This window comes from Rhinolophus sinicus, linkage group LG07 (genome assembly GCF_036562045.2).
Source record: "Rhinolophus sinicus isolate RSC01 linkage group LG07, ASM3656204v1, whole genome shotgun sequence".
Taxonomy (NCBI): Eukaryota; Metazoa; Chordata; class Mammalia; order Chiroptera; family Rhinolophidae; genus Rhinolophus; species Rhinolophus sinicus.
This window is the reverse complement of record NC_133757.1, coordinates 2,200,876-2,220,045: the sequence shown is the minus strand read 5'-3', so window position 1 is coordinate 2,220,045 and position 19,170 is coordinate 2,200,876. Positions and strand designations below refer to the sequence as shown.

Below are 19,170 nucleotides of genomic sequence, written 5' to 3'. Positions count from 1 at the left end.
CAAAGTCCCACCCGCTGATGTGTCGGTTCCTCTGCATCCCAGAACAGGCCCTGCTTTGGAACCATGTCCTCTTTTTCCTCAGGTGTCCTTGCAAAACTTGAATGCACAGAGCAGTTCATAGCATGTGACGATCTTCTGTCTTTTGGGCACAGACATTACTTTTCCTGATCTTGGAGTCTGATTCCTCTCTCTCTCTCTCTCTCTCTCTCTCTCTCTCTCTCTCGATCCTGCAGTGGCACATATCTTCAGCAGCTCAGAGTAGGGCCACACAGAGGCTCTGAGGACATCAGAAGCGACAGCTGCAGAGAGAGGCCAGATGATGGAGGAGGATGCTGAGTGGGTGGCTACCGCCCTGGGCCACGGGTGTTACAGGTAGCCTGAACGACACTCGTGGTTGACCAGATGCCGCATTTGAAAGCTACATCCAACTATGAGATATCTGTAATTCCTGTGTGTGGACTGATTCCTCCTCTGCCCCTTCTTTTCTGGTAGTGGGGAGGATTGTTGAATCGTGCCAATTTAGCAAACACCAGAGATCCTTTGGGGAAAAAGTATCTTTGTGGGTGTACCAGTAATTTGATGAGACTCGTGGGATGATTCTTTAAAAGTTTTCTATTTCTACAGATATTTTTCAACAAATGAACTAAATTCTTGACAGAATTGTAATCTACTTAAGCGGCAATTTGATTAGGGCTTTTTATTCCTCTTTTACGTTAGCTGTTATTTTCTTTATAAACTGTTTCATTGTTAATGTGTAAGCGTTTTATTTAGAAGCTAAATTACGCCGGGAAGGAGGCGTATAGCGCTCACATGTGTGTGAGATGTTAAAACGCTTCTTTGTTCTCGGCTTCCGCGGTGAAGAACAAATGCAACGTGGACATAAGGCCATTTGAACTCCTTACTTCCCACATTTGCAATATTAATAATTGTGTTTCTAGAAGTTGTCACATCAAGTAAAAGATCTTCATTTCAGGCTGTCTTTGGGGGCCAAATTGAGACTGGATGCATGCATTTAATAAATTGTAGTCTCAAGTAGTCATTTTTGTAAATAATTAGTTTCAGTGAAAGAATAAGTTAGCATATTGTATGCATCTAATGTTGCAAATGTACACACAGCAAACTTTGCTATTAATCAACAGTCAAGCACCGCAAGTGGGGTCTCATACATAATGAATTGTGCTTAAACCTCATGGGTTTCTTGATAGAAAAATAAAAGAAAACACGAGTGTAGTAAGCTTTTGAATAAAATTTAACTAGATTGCTCTGCATCCTGTAATTGTTTTGGAATCATTAGGGATTTGATGATTCATCTATAGTTTTGGGGTGTTTTTATCTTCATCTGTCACATAGTAGAGATTTTTAATGATATGTTAGAATGTTGATAAAACAGTTTCCCTTTTATCAATTTGAACATTTAAGGGAGAAAGTAAATAGGATTTTTTTAAGGCATTCTAGTCTGCCAAGTGTACTATTTAAATTGTCTTTTAAAAAATATTTTATTATTGCTGATGTATTTTTAAGAATCAATTATTTTTAAAAGTATATACAGTTCTTATGACATGTTCCTTATATGGAGAGGAGCTGAAATTTTACATAAAATTTTCTCTGATTTTGATGGGTGTTTTAAAATACTACAGTAAATTCCTCTGTGGCCTTATTTAGGTTCTGACATTAATTTGAGGACCCAATTTGGAGGGCTTTGGAAATCCATTTAAAACTGATATCCAATTTAAGCAACATACCTATGACCACCCAGAAAGTGAGCAAATGGGTGGAATTTTAACTGCCTCTTCTTCCCTCCTATCGTTGACCTTGGGACATGAACCATTGGTGGCCTCTGATATCATTGTAAATGTAGAATTCATTCTGGCCATGCGTGATTGTGGGATGGACAGCATCGAGGCAAGGGGCAGGATTTATGTCACCTCTGTTCTGAACCACACAGTGAACGCTCCGTGACGGTTTGCGGAGCTACCTCAGAACTCCAGCTAACCATCCTGTTGGCTTTGGGGTAAAGCAGGAATAAACAGCATCATTACTTATTTCCCTCGCTTGTATGATAGGAAATCTCTTCCTTTCGTCCAGAATGCATATCTGAAAACAGACACATGAAAGTCAAGCAGTAAACTCTTGTCTTACGAGCAGTAGGTGCTCTCATCCCAGAGAGTGAAAATGTATATACGTATCTAAATCATATCTGTTGTGTCCATATAAACTTAAATGTGCTGCCCATCGTCCATGCAGTTCTTGATTTCCCCTTTCTTTCACAGTTGAACGCGTATTGTTCTTAGGATTGTGTGGGAAATCACTGAGATAACCCGTGAATCATTTAGAACAGCAGCTGATACAATCAAGAGGCGGTAAACTCGACCCTCTTCATCAGCAACTGTGACATCAGTGAGACCCTGTGGGCGTCTTTCATCTCTGACTCAGTTGTATTATGTTATTCAAGATTGGTGTTTTCTTATTTCCAGCATCAACACTATGATTTTTCCTTTTCCTACTCTGTGTCCTACTATAACTCTAGAATGTTCCAACACTTGCACAAACTCTGTCACACCTGTGTGGTGGTATTGCCCACACAGCTGCTGACTGCCAGGCAGTGTCACAGAGCAGTCACTTGCAGTGTTCCTTCATAAGCTGCCATGTGAAAGTCCTAATCAGTGAGGGGAGGGCTCCTTGGGGGTGTCAGTGAAACCTGGGGAGAGTTGCTACACCTCTGTGTTTACCTTTACCTGCCCTGCCTGCCCGGTTAGACTGCAAGCCCCCGAGCAATACTCTTCCCAATAAGCCATGTACAGACTGGCCCTCAATAAATGCTTGAATGGGATCAAACCACTAAGTTCAGTGGGAATATAGAGTTTAAAGGCTTTATTCAGCCTCATTTTAAAAAAAGAAAACAAAACAAGGTCTTTATTGCTAGCAGGTAGCATTATTTATTTCTTGTCTTCAATTCTACCACTGAAAGAAAAGCATGAGAGCATTAGCAAGAAGGTGTGATTAAATGCAGGACCAATCCATCAGACACAAGCACAAGAGACTGCGCTAAAGGTCTGTTAAATTGGACATAATTGTGTGTTTTCCAGTGATACTTAGCAAGAGTCTCCACATGAAGTTTATAAAGTTACCTCTATCGCAGTTTTCCATTTCTGCTGAGAATGTGCCTTCCTGAGCCTGCGAGGTCTGGCACTCTACCCTGGAGTCCCAGGGACCTCCCCGCTCCATGCCGCGGCCTGCAGCACAGAGAAGGTTGGACTCGCTCCGCCAGCTCCGCCTGGGATACACTTCTCATCTCCAGGCGCCAGATATCTCAGGGTGCTGGCCGCCGCCAAGGCTCTGGGCTCCTCTTTCCTCCCACTAAACGTGGTACCTGAGCATCCCAGTGTTTCATGCAGACCGACCCCCCCAGCTTTGCTGAGGGACACATCCTGGGGGCCAACTCTCAGCCCAATTCCAGATGAGCTCAAAAGAATACGGGTGTGGGGCTCTTTCCTTAGGTGACCCTCCAGCATCACCAGTTAACCTTCCCAAGCCAAAAGGCTCAGTTTCATCCTGTGAACTGTTGTCCAAGTTCTGAGGTCGGAAAGAGAGGCATTTGGACGCACAGAGCTGTCAGTGCAGAGCGTTACATGGTCTGCCTCTGGTGCCAGGCAGGTGTGAGTGCCAGAACCCGTGGCCCACTGTCTTACATCAGATGGGATTTAGGCCAAGTCTGTGACATGTCAGTGTCCTTGGGGAGTAGAGTCCATTCAGAAATCAGGATTTAGTGATTCTTTGCTGCCAGTAAAGTCTTGAGGCCCCCCCAAATCTGAATGCCCAAGTCTCCCACCAACTTGCTTGAGCTTCGGAGGATTGACCAGGCAGGGAACAAGGAGCTGGTGCCGAGCCCGCCCGCCTGCCTCGTGTCATGCCAGGCACACGCCCATACCTGAGGCCATTTTAGACCTTGGGCAGTGGGCTCCAAAGGGCCTGGCTGGCCTGCCATGCTTTGCCCACTGTGGGCCAGGCAGGCTACTTGTCAGCGAGTCCCTGTTCCGGGCAGCCTGTAGCAGAGAGCGCCCCCCCACCCCCACATGCGCAGCCTTGGGCTGACCTCACTGACCCACAGCACCCAGTGGGAGGCCAACTGGAGCTGGGCACAGCTTTGTCCCCGGGGCTGTTGCCTTTCCATGTGGCTTGGCCGCCTAGTCGCCCTGCTTCCCCAGGTGTCCGGCTGCCGCTGTCCCTTCGCATTCCTGAAATGCGAGCTGCTTCCTGGTAGGTAGGCAGCCTTGTAATGAGTGACTTCTGAGCTGTGGAGTCCCCGATAATATATCCAGGGAGGCATCGCAGCTTTATTAGAAGCTTTATCAGAAGTTTGTTCTGGAGCATTTCATCCACTTTTCTGTGTCCTCCTTTGGGGTGAAGGGCAGGTTTATATCAAAACAGTTCAGCACGGGAATGTTCTTTGTCCACACCCAGGACGGGAGCAGGTCCTGGCCTTCTCACAGGTCACAGCTCCAGGAGAGATTCTCACAGGGCTTTCCAACACACTGACGTTCCGGAGGCTTCCCCTGCAGGCAGTACACTGTGCTCCTGTTTCTTCTTACGGAGTCCCTGGAATTTCTTGAAGAAACCCTTAAAGCAAACCATGTGTGGTTTTGTGGTTGCTGTGTGAGGTACCCACCCAATGCTCTCCGCTGTCCTATGTTGAAAAGCTCAACAAAGCCAGATTCATTTTCCAGCCGCTAGCCAGCCTTCTTGTGCCAAGCTAGGGAAAAAAGGGGGCGAGGTGCTCCAGTGTCACGAGATGTGCCTCAGGAATACTCTTATCGATGACATCTCAGGGGAAGGCCTTGGGTATTGACGCTGAAGTCCCTGATTTCAGGACGGGGTCTTTGTGTCTCTGGCGCTTCCATAGCCATGCCTGCGGGCGCTGTCGGTGCTCCCGCCATTGCTGGGTGTGTTCCTGGGCACAGTGGAGTGGCCACAGGTGTTTGCTTGTCAGTGGTGGGTGAGTTGCGAGGCTCTCCATGAAGACTTGGACCTGGGATTTAAATGAGTGTGGGCCGCAGCGTCCATAACGATCGGGGTTGCAGCGTCGTCTGTAGAAAGCTGGGGACCTCCCCCACGATAAGAGCCGCCGTTAGCAATGCCGGAAGACTGTCACACCACAGCTTGTTCGTGGACAAGCAGAGCGAGGTTAGAGGAGAGGGCAGGGCAGGGAATAAATTTCATTTTATTGTAGAAATGGAAATTTGTGTCATGGCTTTAAAAATCTGGTTTTATGTGTGTGTTTAATGCCATTCATTTTAAATGTAGTATCATAAATCCTGGCTTCGGAATCAAAGCTGTTTAATTACATTTCACCCATGAATAGTAATCTAATGCCAATAGAGACAGAGTTGAAAAGGAGAACTACAGAGTAAATCAGAGGTTGGGATCTTTAGCACAAGCATAAAAAATCAATTTGAGATGAATTTGACTACTATAAAAATTCTTCAAATATCCTTTTAAGAGTGGGAAACGCTAGGAAACAGCTCACATTTCAATTCCCTCAGCAGCTCAGAGGGCGCAGCCACCAGTGTGGGCAGTGTGGTGGGACGCCCACACGCGCCCGGTGTCACTGGGGCTGATGTGTGAGTGAGGAGTTGTGACTCTTGAAGCAGAGAAGTGGCTGGTGGGTACAGAAGCCCCTGCCTCTGGGTTCAGGATGCCCCATCTCCCGCAGTGTGTGCCCCCTCACGTGAGGAACCCCTTTGAGGTGTGTGTGATGGGGCGGCCGGCACCACCCACCTGAGGACCAGCCAGGCGGTGAGAAGCTGGCCTTTGCTGCCGTTCTTGACTGGCACCCGGCTCCATGAGGCTCCTGCAGATGCAGCAGGCCCAGGGGGTTCCATGCGAGGGCCTGGACGAGAGCTCTGTCCCTCTCCTTCCTCAGAGGGAAGTCCCCCATGGGTTGACGGTGGTGACACTGGCGCATGAGCTCTGTTCAACTCCTGTCTGAACAGGCGTCGTGTCTAGATGGCTGCCGGCTCAGCGTGATGTCGTCAGCCAGGGGCTGCGTGGTCTCGGCTTTGGCTGGAGGGACCTCTCCTTTACCCTCCGTGCCCCTCTACTCTCCCTCACTCTCTATACCCCCCCCCCGGGAGCAGGATGGCAAAGCATGTGACAGAATTCTCAGCTTTCTTTTTAGATTTCATCAGTACAGTTTTTTCAGGAAGTAAGGGACAGACGAGAATAGTGACTGAGAATTTCTCTCTGACATTGAATAATATTTAAGCCATGTTAACACAGAGGCTCTCCTTTCCATGTCCAGATGTCCTCATAGAGAGGAAAATCAGAGCAATGAGAACACAGCGGTTCCATCTCCATGAGTAGCCATTCTGAGGGGCCATTCTGTCACCTGTTCTCTGCCTCTGGAGTGAGCTTACGTCCCATGGGCCTCTTGGTGACGGGGACCCCAAGAGCCCTGCTGATTCAAGGTCCAGGTGGACCAAGGGTCCTGTCTGTGTGGCTTTCCCCTCACAGAGATCTACGAAAGGTGGCAGCTGAGCCAAAGTGTGGACCTGCCCCAGACAGTCACATTGTCCCAGGATTGCCCGACTCTGTCCGGCTCTGTGAGGCCTGAGTTTCAGTTGTCCCTTAATCCCTGGTCATCTTGCTGCGCTCATTTCTTTTCCTGTTTGTCCTTTGGTTCCTTCCTTCACTGTCTGTATTCACAGCTTCGAAAGCTCTCCCTGACCACCTCCCGCTCCACTGAGAAACCGTGCAGGGGACCTCTGTGCATCCCTCAGGGGGAAGCTCATTTCTGGAAAGTTCCCAGGACCTTGCTGGAGACTCTTAACACCTACAAAGCGCTGTGACCGGGAGACTCAGACTCCAACACTGTACCATTTATATGCCCCACTGAAAGGGCAGCAGCTGCTCCCATGGCTTGTACCATGTTTCCCCGAAAATAAGACCTAGCCAGACCATCAGCTCTAATGCATCTTTTGGAGCAAAAATTAATATAAGACCCGGTATTATATTGTATCATATCACCATATCATATCATATTATATTACAGTAAAATAAGACTTGGTCTTAAATTAATTTTGCTCCAAAAGACAGATTAGAGCTAATCGTCCTTCTAGGTCTTATTTTCGGAGAACACGGTAGCATGAAGCAGGATGTCGCGGTCTGCAGTGCCCGCTCACACTGTTGTCCCCTACCCGCACAGGCACGGCCAGGCCTGCACTCCTGGGCTGGGACGCATGCCCAACTGATAGTGGCCTCTCCACAGCACCTGGACCCTCATAAGGCAGTGAATGTGTGGTGAAGGGGGACAGCCTGGAGACTGAGGCCCGTGCATTGCCCTTAGCACGCCGGACAGGGAGGTGGAAGGGGCTCAGGAAGAGCTTCCTGTACCTGCTTTGTGGTGGCCTTTCCACCTTCCCGTGCTGCCATGAGTGTGGAGTCCTGGGAAACTGAAAGAACTAGATCCATCCTAAACTCCAGGACTCAGAAGCAGCAAAAGTGAACCCTCTCCATAGGGTCGTTTTCTCTGTCCAGTGGAACACATCCCGGAAAATCAGCCTCTGCCGAAGAGAAATCAGGTCTATGAGGGGTGGCTACAGGGCCCCAAAAACAAGAATCAGCACCCCAAGTAGGAGGAACAGTGAAACCATCTGAAGCACAACTAAAGGAAACTTAAGGAGATAAAAGGGAGACTAACAACCATAATGAACAAGGAATAGGATTTGAAAATGAACAGATAGGAGACCCCGGCATAAAAGTCCTGGTACTGTCACTGAGCTTACAAACTCACAGAATGACCTGCACACAGAGTACACACTCTGACGCGTGGGCATCAGAAGATAGAAAGCAAACTGACCAAGATATGGAAACAGCCAGTGTCCTTCCATAGGTGATTGGATAAAGAAGATGTGGTACATATACACAATGGAATACTATTCTGCCATAAGAAAAGATGAAACAATACCATTTGCGACAACATGGATGGATCTTGAGATTATTATGCTGAGTGAAAGAAGTCAGAAAAAGTCGAGAAACACGTGATTTCACTGATATATGGGATATAAAACTGAAAACAACAAAAGAATAAGACAAACAAATGAGAAACAAAAACTCATAGACACAGACAATAGTTTAGTGGTTACCAGAGGGGTGGGCGGTGGGGGGTGGGAGATGAGGGTAAAGGGGATCAAAGATATGGTGATGGAAGGAGAACTGACTCTGGGTGGTGAGCACACAATGTGATATATAGATGATGTATTACAGAATTGTGTACCTGACACCTATGTAACTTTACTAACAATTGTCACCCCAATAAACTTTTAAAAAAAGAAAGCAAACTGGGAGGAAATCCCCCATAATGCAGCACAAAGCAATCGAAACACATGAGTATGTGATTCTGTTTCTGAAATTCAGCGGGGGTGGGAGGTGAGTGGTACAGTTTACTTTAATCGTGTTTCTGGAAAACACTTTTGATAATGAATACTTGGAAATTTTACAGCTGAAAATAGATGCAAATAAATACACATCTGTCCTGCATTAGTCCTGCAAAAGGACAGGCACACTCCCACGCGAATCGTGTCTGCGCTAGTCATCATTGTTCTGTCACATCCTGCTTTACGGTGACTGCAAACGTTTGGAGCCCCAGATAGGAGAGCCATGTGTTGGGACATCCCTTCCGAGTTATCGCCCCTTGTTTTGTTAAAGCCAAAGGTGGAGGCGCGGGTGAAACAGCTCCAGGCATCTCACCCCTCATCCCCCCAGCCCACTGTCTCCTGTCGTAATGCCTGTTGCACAGCCAGTTGAGGCGTGCATCCTCATGAAACAGCTACAGACCTGACCCATTTCGGTGCATTAGTGTTTTCTGTGTACTTTTTGGACGTGTAGACTGAAGCCTCTGGGTTTATTAAGCTCCTGTTATCACTTTTGCAGCCCCGCAGAGGCCCCCGGACACGGAGGAATGCCAGAGCCCCTCGTGCAGTGCGCAGCCTGGCTGGATGCCTACTTCCACAGGCCCGCGGCCCTCCAGGAGCTCCCTGTGCCTGCCCTTCACCACCCCGTCTTCCAGCGAGGTCAGTAACTCGGCACCCTCCCCAGCTTTCCTTCAGGGAGCCTGCCTTGTTAACTATCACTTACCTCACAGCTCACTTTATTGACTAGACCAACTTGGTATTTCTACATCATCTAAACAGACAGCATGTGGCCACGCTGTGAGGACACCCATTCCAAACGGTTGTGTTAGTTTTGGCACGTGACCACGTAATTCTTGGCAAAGGCAGTAAAAATGATGCATGCACATCAACTCTGGACTCTCACTGGCTGCAAGGTTTAAATAGGAACACATCTGAATGGCAGTACATTTTTCAATAAGCTTTTTGTGAACTTAACCTATCTGCTTGCCAGCAGCGCAGAAAACCAGACTGCACGTGGACAGGCAGCCCCTTCCATAAACTCCATTGGTGACACTTACAGTAGAGTTGGGGGGCAGCATTGTGTCTTCTTGGATGAGTTTTCAGTTTAATGTCTCAAACTTAGATGTTATGTTCTTGAGGGATGAATTGAGAACTTGTTGTCTCAATGGAGTGTGCCAGAGGCACGTAAAGCATGTGATAACCTAGAAACAATTTCCCAGACATTTCTTTTTAAGCTTTTGTTTGGATCTTACTGATGGCAACAAAAATCATTCTAGACACATACCAGAGGTTTATGCTTTGCATAGTGACTTTTATAGTCATTTTAATACAAATGATCATTTACATACGTACATATGTGTGCATGCATGCATACATATACTTAAAGAAAAAAAAGTTGCCCTGAGATTTTAGTTAAGGTAAATTTAAAGCGATCTTGGATTTAAAAGTGGAATAAACCAAGTAAGTTTAATGGTATTCTAATTGCTGCTATGATTTACAGCAAGAAAGAACTTGAAAATGGAGTCAAGTTTTCAGAGGATGTGGGGAGAGAAGCTTCTGAATCTTGAGCTAATACCTGAATTGACTAGCAATAAACAGATAAAACCTTGAACGCTTTTGCATAGAATGAACTGAAACTGTGCTGCTGTAATCAACAGGGTCCCCTGTCACCCCTTTTGTCATCTAGCACTGTCTCCAGAAGCTCCCTTTCAGTGGGTGCTCTGGAGTTTCTAAAAGGGGGTCTCTAGGATGGGGTGGGGGGTTTGGGGTGGGCTTTCCCAGGATACTCCACACATTTCCAGAGCCCTCCGTCGTCTGCCGATGGCGCCCTCCAGGGGCCAAGGTGGGGCTGCAGCTGCCCGTGGGACCCCTGCCCAGCGCTCTTCCCACCCATGCGGATCCCCTTCTCCCAGCACCTTGTGTCTACAGGCTGAACTGAGGGTGCTGTGACTGTACTCGTATGCACCGCCCCTGTTCCAGGGACGGTGGGGATCCCGCTGTGCGGCCTCAAACCTCAGAGACATGGTTGGGAGTCGTGGAGCAGGGAACTCTTCCACCCACTGCTGCGATTTTGGGGTCCCTGCTCTGCCAGTAGGAGCGGGAAAGAACTATCCAACTGGCTTTCCTTCTCTTTAAGTCTATCAGATAACGGGGCTGAAAGTTAAGGTTTTGAAATTTTCACAACAGAAAAATTACAACACCAGGGCAAGAGGCATCTGGGATATAATGGGGTGGGGGGAAAGGACGGGCCTGTAAAACCCTGCAGTCCTGTCCTCAGCGCTTGAAGACGGTTGGGACCGGCCACTCTTCCCCTGCTTCTCGTCGCCTTGCCAGCCGGTCATGGTCATCACAGGTCTCGGTGACCAGGACGAGCTGGAAGTGGCCCTTGGGGAAGGAGGAAGGCCATCCAGCCACCCCAATAGTCAGCTCCCTGTCAGACAAGCCCTGCAGCGCTGGCAGGCACTTCTGAGTGGGTCCAGGTCCCCTCCTTCTGGCACCTGCCTGCTGACATGCAGTGGCCATGGGGCCAGGCTTTCTGTTAAGACTTTAGCTCACTCCCTCACTGCCGGGCAGGGACCAGGTGTGGATGGAGTTAACTGGCCATGACCCCAGATGTGGCATAACCCCCTTCCTGTCTCTGTGGGCTTGGCTCTCTTTCTGCTGTCTATCTGGGAGCCAGTGGCACCATGGGCAGAGGGAGTCACACACAAGGAAACCCCCGGACAAACTCAGAGCTCTGGAAGCTGTAGATTAACACAAAGAAATGAACCTTCTGGAAAACTGGGAGGAATGTGTCCATTTAATGTGGAATAAATTTCCTTGGCAAATTCCACTTTCTGTGCATTTTAATTTTTGCATATGTATGTGGAGCATACTTTTGCGTATCATTTTTTCATCATGTTGCTGCTTCTGAGATTGTACCAGGTCTCCCTATTCCAACTTGCTTTTAAAAGAGTAACTAGCAGGGAGCTCCTTGCGTTCCAGCCCCTTCTCTGATTCTTTCTTCCTAATGCCTATGACCTTCCGTCGTCCCCTCCTCAGGATGACGCGTAGCCTGTCCTGCTGCCAAAAGGACCCTCTTGTGCATGAGCAAGACCGCTTGTCTTTTTTTGGATCCTTCTGTAAGATGAGTGCGCTGTTCACTGTTGGTTCATTTTGTTTAAAGAGTCACAGAAATGTGTGCTAGGGCGAACCATATGAAATTGCCATTTTGGTCGGTTTAAAGCATCAAGTGCTGGAAACTACATATGGTTCAACATCTTATCTTAGCGTTTCCAAAGTTTGATTAGTAATAAGTTAATTACCTGGGAATTCCTCCCAGGGATGTGTACGGCTGCCTTTCCTGACCACAAGGATGTGAGTCTGTGTGGTGCCTTTTTCTGGGGCCAGGACAGGCAGGATTTCTGTGTGGGAGGGTGTAGCTCCTGGCAGGAAGGTCCTCGTGCTGCTGAAGAGATTGAACCGAATGGTGAGCTGTTGAGTAAGATGAATTTTTTGTGAGGTTGTTGTGTTAGTAGTTGGGCATTTTCTAAAAAAAAAATTTGTTTTCTTTTTGTGTTTCTGGTGGGGTTTTTTTTGGTTTGGGGATTTGGGTTTTTGCTAATCTGGCTTATTAAAAGTGTCAACAGAATCATGTTTTTGCAGCCACTCTGTGATGGAGCGCTCGTAGTCTGGTAGCTCAGAGAAGCATTTTAGGGATGTCAGGCCCTCCCTATAAACCTCTTTCAAAGGTCAGTTTTGTTTATTTTGAATTCATTGTTCTCCCAGAAAGAGTTATGTAATGAAGCCATTATTCCTGAAATAAATATTTTCTTAATGTTTCTTTCATAATGAAATACCATTTAAATTTCTCTTCTGTTACACTCCCTAACTTCTTTGTTTACTTCTAAAAAAAGAAAATTAGTTTATTTATATAATATGCATCTTAAAATAACCTTAGAGGTCAGTGGCAAAAGCAGTGAGAGTAATAAAAGTAGCACTTTGACAAAAGCCGTATTTCACAGTGAATTTAAGGAAAGCAGGCCTATGGGTAACAGAGATCAGCTTTCAGATACAGAAGGTGTGTAGACACTTTGTTTCTATTCTAAGCCCTTTGCCCATGGAGAAGCCACCTAGAAGCCATGGCTGGACAGGCCCGAGTGGCCAGGGAGATGGGCAGCTGGGCCACTCACCCCAGGCCTTTCTGCTGGTCCTGCCAGGCTGGGGTAGGGGCTTCCTCTGGTACCCACAGAGGCCCCTCCCCCAAGGCGGGGCCTGTGCTCTGGGCGCCCACACCAGGCGGCCAGTGGAGGGAGAGCAGGGAGACCTCAGCCGGTCCTCTGAGTCCCAGCTCACAGATGATGGTTTTTCAACAGATGAGTTCTGAGTTTTCTTTTTAAAGTGACTGAAATGTTCCCTTTTAAATGAAATATTTAACACCTTAATAATTCCTTTGTCACAGCTATTAGCTTGTAGCTATGAAATCCAGTTGCATGACAGTAGTAAAATCTGCATTTTTTTTAAACCTGCTGGCTGGAAGTAAGTTTGTGTAACTTCTGTCACAGAGCCTCAGAAAGGATTCTCGTATTTGTGTGTCTCTGCCAAACCCCTTTCAAAAAGGCGTCTACCAAAGCCAAAAGCCAAAGCCTTGCCAAAGAGTTAGGGAAAGGCCCTTTCAGGTGAATTAGTTAACCCCCCACTGTGCCAGTGGGGCGAACGAATCATCCAACCTCTACCCACCCCTCAGCCTTCTGGGCCAGCCCCCCTGTCACTCACATCCAGGAATTACCCAGATCAGGCATCAGCCTCCCCAGAGAAGAGGGCACCGAGCCCTCTTCCTTCTGTGGCTGGGGCCTCTTGGACCCCTCACGTTGCTTTGTAAGCTGTGAACCCAGCCCGAGTCTGCCTACAAAGGGTCTTGTGGTGAATGGAGGGCTTTCTCTTTATTCTCCCCTGTAGATCCGTAGCAGGCGGCAGCTTTGTGCTTTCAAGCTCCTGTGTGGATATTTTTCCCTGAAGTTCAAAAAATTACCAGTTTATAGAGAAGAGAATAGCCAAAGTAGGAGCTGCAGTTGCAGGTTTTTCTGGCCAGCCATCGCCATGCTCCCATATTTCAAACGAGGGCTTAGGAAAATTGTGGGCCTTGCAAAGGTGTCACCTGGTGGGTAAACCTTCCGATACCCATTATTGATTAGAAAAAGCAAACAACACTGTACTTAAATTAAGTGGGAAGGAAACAGTTGGTGATAAATCACTTCTTTCACCGTAGAGCTGCTAAGCGGCTTTTTGGGGACAGCAAATGTGGAAAGATGGGTCCCAGGCCTTCTGAGGCTGGAGCTGGGAAAGGTGAGACTGAAGAGAACAGATCAAAAGCCTGAGAGTGATGGCAGGCCATGAAGTTCAGGGTGCCGGGCAGATGGTCAGAGGAATCAGTGCAGGAGGCCCTCGCGGGAGCGGCCCGCATCCGCGTCACAGAGAGCGAAACCCAGCATATTTCTGTGGTTTAGAACCAAGGAAGAAAATAAAGGGGGGTGTTTAGAACAAAAGCAGGGCAGGAATCTGCGAAAGCAAATGACCTACGGGGTACAGACCAGGCCCCTGCTGTGACCGAGGTGGTAAATGCGCAGGCTGCTTCATCCAGACATGTCGGGACCTAACCGACCGCAGGGATTCCTGCCCGTAGGCCCAGAAGACCAGGCCCAGACCATCATTCTTCCCTGCCCAGAGCCATCACAGGAGAGTGCTGACGTCTTCAGGCGGCCCTTCCGTCCGGCCTGCAGGCCTAGTGACATGGGAACCAGCAGCGGCTGCTGTCCTTTCTCTAGAGGAGAGCCCCTTCGTGGGCTCACCACCCTCCCGGCTGCCTGGCCCCTGGACACATTCGTGTATCTACATCCCTTCCAGCCCTTCTGTGGAACAAAAACGTTGGAATTGTGTGTGGCTGGGGGCTCCCCGCCTGAGCAGGCAGGAGCATCGTTTTGGCAGGTGGGTGTTCCTCAGAGCCCCTGAGGCCCTGTGGTCACCCTGGCCGCTGCCCTGATTGGTCCTGCCTCCGTCTGTGTGGGGCTGGCCAAGCCAGCTCGGAAGCAATCAGTGCATTAAACTGTTCACTCTTCAACTTGACTGATAACTACACTTTGGCATATTGGTGAATTTCATGGGCCAGAGAACCTGTGGTTCAGATTGTGTCTTAGTTCATTGTTTCATATTTTATCACGCAGCTTCCTGCCTGGCGGTTGTCACCACCGCGTGTTTATTCAGTGTTCTGTGCAACCACGTCTCGTACGAGGAGTTTTTAAAGTTTCAACTATGATTCATTCAAGCAAACGGCTTTTTCAAGTTACTCTTGTATCTCGATCCCCTCATCTGGGGGCCTGGGGGTGAATGTCTCAGAAAGTTCTAGAAAGCTTGTTCATGATATTATGCCTACGATTTCTACTTCTCACCCCTCCCCAAGACATTAAAATCTTAGGGCAGGCCAATAGTTACATATGTACTTATATGTATGTGTGCATATATATGTATATACACATACACATATGTATATAATGAGGGCATTTGCTGTGTGCTTCACTTTACATTGAGTTTAACATTCTAAAAAATGATTTTTTGTTCGAGACGCAGCTGTGCATATGGAAGTGTTTTGCTCTTATACTTAACAACTTAAGTAAGTTCTAGGTTATGTGTGCATATGTCTACCTGATCTGGCTTTGCATGTAGCCTCATGAGGAAGTGAGAGAGCCAGTGTTATTCATCTTTTTGGTTGGGAAAGAGTGAGCGGAACGGGCTGCTCGTCCACCCCTCAGCCACCGGGTGATGGAATCAGGACGAGCCTTACCAGGTGCTGGCACTTGACCAGGATAGCCCAGGGTGGCATGTCAGCAAAGCTACCCAGGACCTGCAGAAGGTGCCCGCATACTCTGGGCCAAAAATGGGTTTGAAATAGCCAGATGCGTGATGCTCTGGGTTCTTCCCAGCCCAGTGAGCAATGGAAGTAGCCATCAGAGGGGAAGTGGTTGGCTCAGGTTCTGCATACCAACCCCTTCTCTGCAGATGTAACGTAGGTCCCATCCTGGGATTGCCAGGATCAAGTCTAAATATTCACACGACCCACTGTGGGAACCCACCTTGCCCGTACCCTAGGGAGCAGTGTGGTAAAATGCTCCCCTCCCCAGAAGGAGAACTTGGTCTATGGATACCAGCTCCTGACAAGCTAGTAGAGGCTAGAACAGAACCACAGCTCACTGGACCCCCTGAAAATCCATGGTGTCCCTGTGCCAAGAGCCCTGTGACTAGTCAGTAATTGCCAAGGCCTCCTGGGAAGCCTAGTTAAGTGAAAGTTTCATCCTAAATCTAAGAGGTGGTCAGATCCTATGTTCTCTGAGGTTTCCATCGATCAGGCCAAAAAATGAGCCTGAAAATGCTTTCCCTCACGGCTGCTGGGGTCACACAGCATAATGTTCACCAGGCTCAAAAGTAACCACAAAGACTTTGAAAGTCAGCTACTTTCAAACCTTGTAGGATAAAATGAGGCCTCTATTACAGACAAATAGTACTTGTCATTGAAATTCTTACAAGAGCTGCTTTTATGGGAAAATATTCACATTAAAATATAACTGTTACCGCTAGCATAGTAATTAAACAGCAAACCAATGAAAGTTTCCATTAAAAATAAGTCACCTAATTATGCTCACACGTTTAGAAAGATCGTCTGTGATGTGTGCATGTTGGACTTGGACGTACTTCACCTCCGAAAAGGAGTAGGGAGGGAGTCAGCTTTCTACCACGCAGGAAGTGTAAATTGCATTGTCACTTTCTTCAATGATTTTTCCTTTGAAATGGGCTTTGAAAAATATGAATTTTCTATCAAGTCTATATTTTAAATTGGGAAACAGACTTTTCACTTAAATGTGCTTTTAAAATTTTTATTCCCACTGTAGTTATTAGACAAACCTGCACTGCTTCCAGAGAGAATGTTTAATATTTTTGTTGTCATAAAATGTTGTATATGCACATTTTACAGGCAATGTTACTGCGTGTTGATCTCATCCCAGGGTTCTCTCTACTCCCTGGGTTTATAGAGAAAATACTTTAATAAAAATTACATGGAATTGGACTATAAGTCGTCAATAGGTTAAACATGTAAATAGTGATAGAAAATCAATGGCGGTAATGCAGTACAACTATTTGTAGGGGCCAAAAGCATAAAAACTGTTACTTAATTTAAATGCTTTATCACACATGATTTTTTTACCTACTGTAACCGTTACATTCAAACTGATTCAAAATACAAGGTTCACAAGTGTGGTCACCGTTGAAGGCCGTGGCTCACAGTCTCAGAATGGAGAACTCAGATACTTGGTGCTGCCAGGCCCTCGGTGTAGCTGCTGTGACCCCGTGGGGTCAGAGTGCCAGGGCAGAGCCGACCTCCTGGGGGCTCAGCTCCTTCAGGCACCAGGAGACATTTTCATGCCAGTAACATACTTCTAAACAAGCACACTGAAGAGTGAAGCAAGGGGAAAAGTAAATGCATCCCGGACTTCCTGAAGTTCAGCTCAGGATTTTCCCACCCTCCCAGATACTAAGGGAAATAGTGATCATGTTTTGGAAAACAGCCTTTCTGGTGACCCCTGCCCCCCAGCCGGCATGAATGCAAGCATCTTCTCCCTTCCTCTGGTAGCTGCTTTTTCTTTGCTTGAGGACTGCTGTTAATGGTCGTACCAAACACATACTGTGGGAAGAGGAGACGCAGTTCCTGGACTTGGGTGGCTATGCTCACGTTTTCTGCTTTAAAAAATAAATAAATAAATAAAAACGCGCATTCCTTCCCCATTGGGAAACACTGCTGCACAGCTCGATTCTTTTCAGCTTTTCCTCCCATGGTCTGAGCAAGACCCAGCGACCAGGCTTGAGGGACATGGCAGCTCATTGCCTGGCCAAGACATATACTTCTAGAAAATTTGCATCTTTCCCTCTTTTTAGAACAAAATATGCAAGAACCAACATAAATGGCATATCCTACCCCGCTTTTTCTTTTTCCTCAAGAATCGGGCCTTTGATGTTCAAGAGCAGCTAATATAAAAGGCCGTCCCTCGCAGGCTATAGAAGCTGTGCCTGTTTATGACAAATGTAACACAGCACAAATCTGGCTGAATGTGATGGTATCATTAGTTTGTGAATCGCATCCTTGAAAATAACTGTGGAAGAGCCAAATCGGTTTAAAAGAAGATAACAAAATGGTTTAAGCTACTTAGGTTGAATGCCAATTATATTTTAATATTCAACTGAGCATATTTTACTAAGAAAAAGGGCCGCGTTGACGCTTGCATAACTCACTGGCAGCGTCGGCCAGCTGTGCCACTCTCCTCTCGGAATCACTTTGTGCATTTTAGCAGCATGGTAATTTAGTGGAGAACTACCTGAGTGATGGCATTTTCAATGAGCAGGTAATCTACAGAGAATTTTTATATGGTTATGAGTTCTGTGCTTCAGCCCAGCAACACAAAAATACATCAAGACCAATTACGGTATCAACTTTCAGTGTGGTACCCTCGCCACGCGAGTGCATGTATTTCTGCCCCAGGCATTTCAAATTGCATCTAATTTGAAATCTTTGGGGTTTTAATTAAATTTCAGAATATATGGAATTCTTCATTAGTACCTGCTCTGAATAGCAGATTACCCTTCTCTCCGTCTCTCGTTAAAGAAGTAGGCTGCGGTAAGTAGTCTGCTCAGGAACTGATCATTTGTGGGGCCTGGGTATTGGAACAGAAATAGTGAAATGCAAAATAATATCAAAAAGATTATTAGTCCAGGGAGAGTCTCTTGATTTGTATTTTAATGGAATTTTACATTTCTCTTAATGATTTGCAAATTGTCCTCTGATTATAAGATGCATTAAGCTTTTCATTTTAATGGCAAAGACACAGCCATTAGCAGCATTTTTTTTCTGTCTTCTCTTTAGAGTGCTTCCCTACAGCAGATAAATATTGAAACCATTAACACCTTTTGATGCCCGCATCCTGGACCCACTATGGTGTGGTCTCTGGGTGTTCACACCTGGCTGGGGCCGCTGACTCTTCACCCAGCCGTGTTTTCTTTTCTAGAATACAGGAATCATTTTTAAAATTGTCTTTGGGTGGTCTTGTTTATTTGTGTTAAACCTAATGCATTTAAATGTTATTAATGGCCCAATTTGTATTAATAAAAGCGTCAGTATGAAGGTGGATGGTGCTCACAGCTCCTGCCTCACCTGGTCTGTAGGGATGGAGTGAGGGGCCGAGCAGTGCGCCTGTGGAAAATCCAGAACGAGTCTCCCCTCACCGTCCTGGCTGCTTCCGTGTAAATCCACAGTGAGAGCCGCACAGAACTCGCAGGGTTAGCCAGCTAACCGAAGCTGACCCCAGCTCAATGCCGAAAACAGGGGCACTTGCCTGTGGTTCGACCTTTGAGATAATGTCTTGATTTTCATTCAGGTCAAGACTTCTAGTTCTCTACAAACTATGTGTGATTTACATGACCAGCGCTAACGGCCAGCGTCATCTCTTCTCCATCTGCAGAATGCGCTTAGGGAGCTTTGGCTCTGATCTGTGAGGTGGGGATGGTCTGAGAGGGCAGCCATTCTTTGGGCCAGCAGCTCATTTTTTATCAGAGCTCTTGGTAATCCAGCAGCCCTGTTCCCAGGTGTGACAGGGACAACTGAGGCCACACACACACATGTCCCAGGTTTGCTCCTGCCCCTCTGGTCCTCAGCTTTTAAGGACAGATCTTCACTCTAGACCGA

General features: G+C 47.0%; 1 protein-coding gene across 5 annotated transcripts in view; it reads left to right on the top strand.

Annotated features, from left to right (window-relative positions):
• Positions 1-19,170, top strand: part of MGMT (O-6-methylguanine-DNA methyltransferase) — a 267,078-nt gene that overhangs the window by 195,820 nt on the left and 52,088 nt on the right. For all 5 annotated transcript variants that reach the window (XM_074338804.1, XM_074338805.1, XM_074338803.1 and 2 more), the window contains one exon: positions 8,929-9,068. In XM_074338804.1, coding sequence (XP_074194905.1) covers positions 8,929-9,068 — 140 coding nt within the window. The remainder of the gene's footprint in view (positions 1-8,928; positions 9,069-19,170) is intronic.